Below are 9273 nucleotides of genomic sequence, written 5' to 3' on the forward strand. Positions count from 1 at the left end.
GTGTTCTCAGTCCTTCTGCTTCAACCTCTCCCTAGTAATAGGACTACAACTGTACCCTCAGGTCCAACTCACACATAGGTGACATGGAAATGGTGGTGTAGACTGTGGTCCCAGTCCCAGGGAACGTTGAGACAAGATGATTGCTTAAGCCCCTAGAACTCAAGACCATCCTGAGTAACACAGTAAGAGCTGTTTCAAGACATGGTTGGATGCATTTATGCCATAATATTTCTCCCAGTGTGTGTTTAAACAGAAAAGGTTGGATTCTGGGCTTCATCTGAAGAAGCCCTGTATCTGCCGGCGCAGTCCAGCCACTGTCTCTGCTGCCTCCTTCCCCTCCCTGCCCATATTTCACTGTCCCACTCCTGGGCTGTTCTAGCCGTCACTGTGCCCAGGTTCTATTTATCTTACTCACAAAGGGAGGCATGGCAGTGGTCAGTACAACTCTGGAATGACTTTCCTTCCCTTTTGCTCCCTTTTCCCCTCATCTGTTGTTTCTAGCGAGAATTGAATACATAAATACCATTGGTATATGCTACACAAACACTTAGCCTGCTTGTCCCTTTCTTCCTTCTTTCTGTCCCCCTCCTTCCTCCCCTTCCTTCCCTCTCTGTCTTGGTCCCTCCTTCCCTTCCTTCCTTTCTTGTTATTTTGAGAAAGTGTCACACTATGTAGTCCAAGCTAGCCTTGAACCTGAAATGCCTTAGAGTTCTGATCACAGTTTATAAGCTACTACACTTGACTCTAAGCATTTAACTTTGTATCCTTATGTATTTAACAACTGTCTTAGGGTTTCCATTGTTGTGAAGAGACACCATGACCACAGCTACACTTGTAATGGACATTTAACTAGAGCTGGCCTACAGTTCTGAGTTCAGTCCGTTATCATCGAGATGGAAAGCATAGCGGCGTCCAGGCAGGCATGGCACTGGAGGAGCCGAGAGCTCTACCTCTTGTTCTGAAGGCAGCCAGGAGGAGACTGGACTTTTTTCACACTGGAAGTAGCTTGAGCATTTAAGACCTCAAAGCCCCGCCTCCACAGTGACACACTTCCTCCAATAAGGGCACACCTCCTCATAGTGCTACTCCCTACGAACCAAGTATTCAGACACCTAAGTCTGTGGAGGCCAAACCTGTTCAAACCACCACAACAACCTACTTCCCCAGTAAAACTTAAGAAATTATACATGTGGTAGAACACATGCAAAACATGTGCAAGACCCATTGTTTGATTCTAAGACAGAAGGAGAGGCCAGGGGAAGAGAAAATTATAGATGAAAAGGCCTCTGCTAACTCATCTTTCCGGAGTCCTTTCTGTAAATGTTTTGACTGTGGCTATTTATATTATTTTGTTTGCTCGAGACAGGGCTATATGTATCCAAGGCTAGCCCCAAACTTGCTCTGGAGATAAGATAACCTTTGTCTTGAGTGCTGAGATTATAGGTGTGCTCTACTGCGGTACTGGGGACAGAGCTGCATCCTCAGCCCGTTGTGTTTTCCTGATCCCACACAATAACAATGGAGCAGCCACTTGGCTCACCTCGCTTCCATTATAGTAAATCACCGTCTGAAAACAGCTACAAGTGTACTTATAAATAAATGTAAAAAAAAAAGTTAATTCGTATCTATTAAAGTCATTTTAAAACAATTCCCCCTTGGGATAAAGGCACCTGGGAGTGCCTGTAACCTAGTTCCAGGGGATCTAATACCCTCTGGCTACTAAGGCCACCTGCACACACGTGGTGTACATAAACGAATTCATGCAGGCACACATACATAGACATAGAGTAAAGAAAGAGACTTGGTTGTTTTGTTATAAAGTTTTTCCCTTGGGCTGGAGAGATAGCTCAGTAGGTAAATGCCTGAGTTCGACCACCAGAACCTATGCCAGAAAAGCGGGTGTAGTGTGTGTGGTGATAATACTTGAACTGGGATGGTGGCGAAAGGCAGATCCTGGGGCCTCACTGGCCAGGCGACTTGGTGGCACACACCTAGCCAGTTTGATCATCTCCAAGCCCTGCCTGCACAAAAGGCCAGCAACTCCTGATGAATGCCACACAGGGTTGTCCTCTGACCTCCACATGTATGTCACACACAGGAAACATGCTACACACAAAAGAAAAAATAATGCTTTTGTTTGATTTTTAGAAAGTACCTGGTGTCACGCACATTGGCCTTGGACTCACAGTGTTTGACTATTTTGCTGAATGTGTCTGTGCACCACAGAGGAGGGAGTTGTATGTTCTAGAACTGATGGGGTTACAGTTGGTTGTGAGTCACAGGTGGGTGCTGCGAATCGGTCCCAGTCCTCCACAGAAGCTGTACTGCTCGTAGTCACTCTCAGGGCAGCTCTCCAGCCTCCGTGACCTTCCTTTATTCACGCCCTACTGCTGTCTCTTCTGTGATGCTCTCCCCACACAGCCAGTGCCTCTCAGACTTCATGTGATATACACACTACATATGGATGAAAATTTGACATTTTGACTTTCTGTTTCTCCCTTATGTCTAAAATAATTTAAAAAATTAAAGCAAGGGCTTGAGCTATGACTGGGGGTTAAAAGCACTAGCTCTCCTTCCCAAGGACCCAAGTTCAGTTCCCATCATCCACACAGCAGCCCACAGCTCTGTCTGAAGCTTCAGTTCCAGGGATTCTAGCTCTCACAGGCACTGCCCACATGTGGTGCACAGCCATACAGGAGGCAAAATATACATACAAATAAATCACATATACGCTAAAATAAATCTTGTATTTACAGTTGTGTGTGTGTGTGTGTGTGTGTGTGTGTGTGTGTGTGTGTGTGTGTGTGTAAATCTCGATGGGCATGGTGGCACACACCTTTAATCCTAACACTGGGGAGGCAGAGATAAGCACATCCCTGAGAGTTCAAGGCCAGCCTGGCCTACATAGCAAGTGCCAGGTTAGCCAGAACTAACATACCAAGACTGTCTCAAATAACAAAAATATGTATGTGTGTGTGTGTCTGTCTATGTCTGTGTCTGTCTGCCTGTCTGCCTGTCTTGGCTGACTGGTTGTCTGCTCACTACTGAGTTCCCTCACTAATATAACTTGTGTTAGAAAGGTAGTCTGGCTAGAGTTTTTTTTTTCTTATAGTTTCCAAATATTCTGACTTGTGGATATGTGGCTTTTATAACAAATAAATAAACATATTTAGGATCTAACAAGAATCCTGCCATTTATTTCTTCTTTGATCTTAACTCAAAGACACAGCTTTGTAGGAGTGTTCTGAGCTGTTTTTCAGCTTTTCCATTTGAAAGCGCACCTGTGTGCCCAAGGCACTTCTGCTCTACTGTTCTTTTTAGTAAACCGCTTGCGTCTCAGCCACGCCAACCCCAAACATTGCCTGTCGCTGAAAGCCCCAGGCTGGCCAACAGGAGGGATAGGAAAATGGCTGTGTGTGGTACCCAGTCCCACTGTCTGCTGGTGAGACAGCTGAACTCCAGCCCTTCCAAGGAGGTTGGAGGCAGGTGCTTCTTTAAGCTCTCCTGACCTAGGGGCTGGGTGGGGGTGTGTACAGCTCAGTGTAGAGGACATGTAGCATTAGACCCAATACCTGTGTGAGTTCCTACAACAAAAAGGAAACTCCCCAGAAACCACAAAGGGCTTCTCCCTCTGTCCAATGCTTCTGGCAGCCAACTGCTGCTCTGAGTCCTCCTTCCCCACACATACACCGTACCCATGGCCTTCCCCCCCCCCTCTCTCTGCAGTTTTTGGGCTCCATTGGGGTGGTGTGTGTGTGTGTGTGTGTGTGTGTGTGTGTGTGTGTGTGTGTGTGTGTGTGTGTGTGTGTAGCAGGTGGGGGTAGTGGGGGTTTGTACATGGCAAGTGTGTTTTGTGTATATTAGATAGCAGGTGTGTGTGTGGTATGTGTGTATGTGTGTAGATGGCAGGTGTGATTGTGTGTGTGTGTGTGTGTGTGTGTGTAGATGGCAGGGTGTTGAAATCTTAATGAGGGATCCTCCCACAGGATTGCTTGTATCCTGCCCACCTCAGAGGCTCCTGTGAGTAACTTTACCTTTGAACTTTCCTGTGTTCAGCCCCTGATCCTTAGGATTTGGTGACAGTCTTTGGCTGGCAGGAAGCTTTGATCCTTGGAGAGTTCAGAGGAAGTCCCGTGATGTGTAGGATTGGAGAAGCACAGGAGGGTGGGTTGCTAAGATGGACCCGTTAATTAAAGAAGGCTCTGCTGAACACTTCCTTCCCAAAGAGAGGTCCAGAGCCTGGTAACAGGAGCTCAGCACCCTCAAGGATGCCGTGTGTTTTGCACAAACATGGCTGTTATTTATGGACATAACTGCCCAGGGGAAGTTCCTGCCCCACCCCGGGAAGAGCAGACTGCCTCAGAACCGCCCAGTTAATGGGCAAAGCTGCCTTTGCCTCTCTAGGAGGAAGAAGGCTCTCAGGCTCTCAATGCAGCTCAGTCGGCAGCGCCTTCCCAGCCCTGGGCTCGGTCCCCGCATTGCTGAAAACGGACAAGGTGGCAGCACCTGTCCCCTCAGCCTCTGGAAGAAGGCAGGAAAGAGTTCACAGTCACCTTGGCTCCCTAAAGAGTTGGAAGCCAAGGACAGCAAGATAGCTCAGTGGGGAAAGGCACTTGCTGAGTGAGGACCAGAGTTCAATTCCTGGGACCCACATGGAATAAGAAGAAAGCGGATTCCCATCCTTACACATGTGACTCATGGCACATGTGTGTTCACATACATATACACACATGAAGTAAATAAATATAATTTTTATTTTAAATATAACATTTTTAATTACTTTTGCCTAGAAACTACTTTATCTCTAGTGGCTAGATGGTGAGGGGACTCGCTAATGGATCTCAAAGCCATTCCTTGGTGCCATCCAGTACCTGTCACAGTGATGCCCCTTTCACCAGCAGAGTGTCTCACCCTCCCACTGCCGAAGGCAGATGACTTTGATCCTGATAACCAGGCACACTGTTTTCCTCTCAGTAGAGACCTCACTGTGTGGCCTGTGCCTCCCTCTCCTCTGGGCTTTGACTGCCAGAGGGGCCAGTTCGTGGACCGTCCATCTCTTTAGTACCCGGCCTGGGTACCACGGGGGCCCTTCATAATGATTGCAGAGTGAGTGGTAACCATGAGCAGGAGCTGTGCAGTTGTCCTCTTTCTGGAATCACCTCATTTTCACTCTGCCAAAAAAGATGAAGACGGGTTAGCAGAGTGAGCAGGGCTGGTTAGGGCTGGATGCCTGCCTTACTCCTGGTGTGTCTAGCAGCTCCTTGAGAAAGTCCAGGGCATGCCCTACCGCATCTTAGTGAGTGTGGCTCTTGGGCTCAGGTCTTAATGGAACGACACTTGAAAAGGAACAGACATGGCAAAACTGACTGTGTAAAACCTGTGTTCCCAAGCAAAACCAAAACACAAGGCCCCCCATTAAAAGGGAAGGGTGAGAGTAGAGACACAGCTCGGCGGTTGAGCACTTGCTGTGCTTGTAGAGGACCTGAGTTCAGTTCCCACATAGCAGCTCGTAACTGTGCATCAATCCAGTACTAGGACGCACGCAATGCACAGGCACCCATGCAAGCAGAGCACTCGTCCACATAGAGTAAATGCAGCCTTAAAACATTTTTAAAGGGGCTGAGGATTTAGCTCAGTGGTAGGGCGCTTGCCTAGCAAGCACAAGGCCCTGGGTTCCGTCCCCAGCTCCGAAAAAAAAAGAAAAAAGGAAAAAAAAGAAAAAGAAAAAAAAAACATTTTTAAAAAGAGGGGCCAGGCAGTGGTGGTGCGCACCTTTAATCTCAGCACTTGGGAGGCAGAGGTAGGCAGATCTCTATGGGTTCCAGGGTCTACAGAGCAAGTTCAAGTTATGGAATAGGGAGGGCTACGTGGAGAAACCCTGTCTCAAAAAATAAGAAAAAAAAAAAAGGTGCGTGTGTGTGCGTGCGTGTGTGTGTGTATGTGTGTGTGTGCACGCGGGTGTGCATGTGTATGTGTGCGTGCGTGTGTGTGTCATTAATCATAATAAGATGCAGTTTCCCCTCCCCCCCAGAGTCCCGATTTACTTGTCCAGGTGCTTACTGATTGCACTGAGTTGCTTCGCTCTAAGGAGAAACTGACGTGCGGAATAATTGCGGACTCTTTACAGCTCATCTTACTCTGCAGTGTCAATCTGAAACGCAAATAGAAGAGTGTTCCACTCAAACACAGAATCATCAGAACCACAGTGTGGAGCCCCCATCTTGCACGTGCGTCTCCATCATTGAAAACTGGAAAAACATGCAAAAGCGAGCACAACTGTGTCCTTCCTCACTCGCCCCCCACCCCCACTCACCTGCCCACCCACCCGCTTGCTGTCAGCTCCACCTCCATCAGGCTGGCTGGGGCAGCAAGGACAGCAGGTTGTCCTGCTTCCTTCCTTGTCGGTGTCTTTGGTAAATGCTTGGCTGAGTAGGAGAGGCTGCTACAGAGAGTTCCCTGACCATCTGTATCTGAGACAGCCATTGCTTTCTCGTGTGGTGGGCACGGGTTCCAGAAGGAGCTCCCAGGCTGTCAGTGCCTCCATTTGCTCAGTTGGAGTAACAGACACATCGACCTGCTTCTGGCTAGGATGATTCTCCCACTCACCATAAGTCCGTCAGAGACTAGTGTTCATGGCGCACAACCACCACAGTCAAAACTCACTTGTGAGAGACAGCGTGCATCTCCACTGCTCATGTCCCTGCTCCTTTGTTTCACTAGATGCCATTTATAAGCCATAAATCCAATATACATTATCAGTAATTTTAACATTTCAGTAGTAGGTCATTAAAGCAGGCTCTTGGCCTGGGGGATCAGACTGGCTCTCTGTCACTGTTTTGGTAGATGTTCTTAGAATCACCAGACTGGCCAGGAGTGGCATGTGTGCCCGCACTCCCATCATGAATAGAATGCCAGATGCCAGTCACTTTGTGAAGTCCTGGCCACAGGAGAAGAAAGCAAGACATGGCCTTGGCATCTGTAGTATTTGTGATCTAATGAGGAAAACATTTTTAATTGTATAATATCAATTCCCAACATAAATAAAAAACAAAATCACAACAAATATTTAAATTATAATTGTGATAAGGCTGCAAACAGAATTTGAGGATGAGTGTTAAAGAGAAAAGCCCTCGGAAGTGGTATCTTGGCAGTGTGTATAGAGTAAACAGGACATGAAGTAGCCTCGCAGCGTAAAGCGTGTTCAAAGGTGGAGAACAGGGAAGGAGCTCTGCTAGAGAAAAGATCCACAGAGACACAGTGCAGGCAGCTGGGGGAGGTCAGGTGTGCGGAGGAAGGGCCCAGGGCTCTTAGGGGAATCCTAGTCCCTACATTGCCATCCCCAGGGCCATGGTGACAAAGAACCACACAAGGTAGAGGGGTTCTAACTTGTCATAGCAAATTCAGGATGCCGAGCAGCACACTGGGGGCATCTAGGGCTGGGACGCCTGGAGCGTCTCGGCCAGACCATGTGTTTGTCACCCACCACTTCAGGTCATCTCTGTAGTTTACTGTAGTTTACTATACCCTCTGCTCTCTGCACTCGCTCTTGGAGCCTTAAATGTCTTCTGGTTTGTTTTGTTACTTGTTTTATTGTTGTTTGGTTTTTTGCTTTATTTTAAGACAGGGTCTCATAGTCCAGGCCGGCAATTGTAGGTGAGGCCATCTTTGAACTTCTGATCCTTCTGCTGCTACCTTCCAGGAGTAGGGATTAAAACCAAGTACCACCATCCTGAGCCACATTCTGTTTATTCTCACATGGATGTGTCTACTCTTTCCTGCTTTCCTGTAATTCTTTCCAGGGCAGCATCTAGGTGTTGTATCCTTGACTGTTCGGAAACTTACTATACAGACAAGGTTGGCCACAGATCTGCCAGCTTCTGTCTTCTGAGTCCTGGGATTTTTTTAAGACTTTTTTTTTTAAGATTTATTTATTTATTCATTATGTATACAGTGTTCTGCTTGCAGGCCAAAAGAGGACACCAGATGTTATTACAGATGGCTATGAGCCACCATGTGGTTGCTGGGAATTGAACTCAGGACCTCTGAAGAACAGACATTGCTCTTAACTTAACTCTGAGCCATCTCTCCAGCCCCTGAGTGCTGGGATTAAAGTTCTGTGCCACTATGACCAGCGCCGTAACAAAAATCTTAACCTAGACCAAACCTAGCTCTACCCCTCAGGAGGAGGAGGCATGGGGAGCCCATGCCAGTCTGTCAGAGAGGAACAAGAGGGTAGTGAGCTGGAGCAGTGGTAAGGGCTGTTACCATCGAGCCTTTGCCTCAGTTCTACCCTCAGGATCCACACTGCAGAGAGAGCTGACTCCCATATGTGAGCTTATACGTGCTCACAGAGGCCCTGAGGAAAATGCAAGCAGTCAGTTGCTCTAGAAACATCTATACCCACGTCGTCTTGGCTGCCGTTGCCCTGAGGCTTTTGTGATCCTTTGACTGAAGAGGAGGGTCTAGGGTCTGGAAATAATGATGTGCAGCCTAAAAATCCATAGTCAGGTGTTGCGGGTACAAACCACAAAGGAATCCTCCATGGGGCACAGCCAGCTCCCTCCCTGTGTTATTTTCCCAAGGAAGCCAGAGATTGCTTCCCAGTAGACATGTGGTCACGGCCCTGTCTCTCAATCCAGGTGCTGAGCGACGTCCTCAAGGATCTCTATCACCTGCTGAAGCACGTGGTGCGTTTGGAACCTGATGACGTTGCCAAGATACAGGCCCAGCTGGCCCTGGAGGAGCTGGATGAGATCATGAGGAACTTCCTATTCCCACCCCAGAAGCTGGAGAAGAAGATCGTGGTCCTGCCATAGACCTGGCTCACAGAACATGGAAGAAGGCAGGGGGAAGCCACGTGGTCAGAGCAGTGGGCACACGCCTCCCAGCAGGTGTCCCCACCACCTCCTTGCTGCAGGCCGTACGGTGCTGGTCACTTGGGAGTTCAGGGCTACCTTTCTAGAACATCCATTTGGTCACTCTTCATTGGCCCAAAGCACATGCAGGGAGAAGGGTGACTTCCATCTAATGAGTACACTCGTCATCGTCCTGAGCCATTAGAGATGTGTGTATAACTGTGGAGCATTTTCTTCCTTCTGGCTGGAGAGGCTGCCCCACCCCCAGGCCCCATCTTGCTACTCTTTCAGTGAGGTGATTCTGCCTGCGATGAGAAGCAGGTAAAGCTATCATCTGGGTGTGCAGCTGTGTGGAGGGCTAAGCATTGCTTAAACAAACACACACAAAAGAATAAAGTTACCTTGGCTGGAATGATCA

General features: G+C 48.1%; 1 protein-coding gene and 1 long non-coding RNA gene across 2 annotated transcripts in view; one reads left to right on the forward strand and one right to left on the reverse strand.

Annotated features, from left to right (window-relative positions):
• Tango6 (transport and golgi organization 6 homolog) overlaps positions 1 to 9273 on the forward strand; it is a 180310-nt gene extending 171037 nt beyond the window's left edge. Inside the window, exon 18 of the mRNA XM_032887797.1 lies at positions 8640 to 9273. Coding sequence (XP_032743688.1) covers positions 8640 to 8816 — 177 coding nt within the window. The 3' untranslated portion in view covers positions 8817 to 9273. The remainder of the gene's footprint in view (positions 1 to 8639) is intronic.
• On the reverse strand, positions 4732 to 6151 carry LOC116886346. The gene is made up of 2 exons (XR_004386100.1): positions 6061 to 6151; positions 4732 to 5171 (listed from the first exon to the last, which is right to left on the reverse strand). It is a non-coding gene; the product is annotated as an uncharacterized LOC116886346 (long non-coding RNA).

This window comes from Rattus rattus, chromosome 17 (genome assembly GCF_011064425.1).
Source record: "Rattus rattus isolate New Zealand chromosome 17, Rrattus_CSIRO_v1, whole genome shotgun sequence".
Lineage (NCBI taxonomy): Eukaryota > Metazoa > Chordata > Mammalia > Rodentia > Muridae > Rattus > Rattus rattus.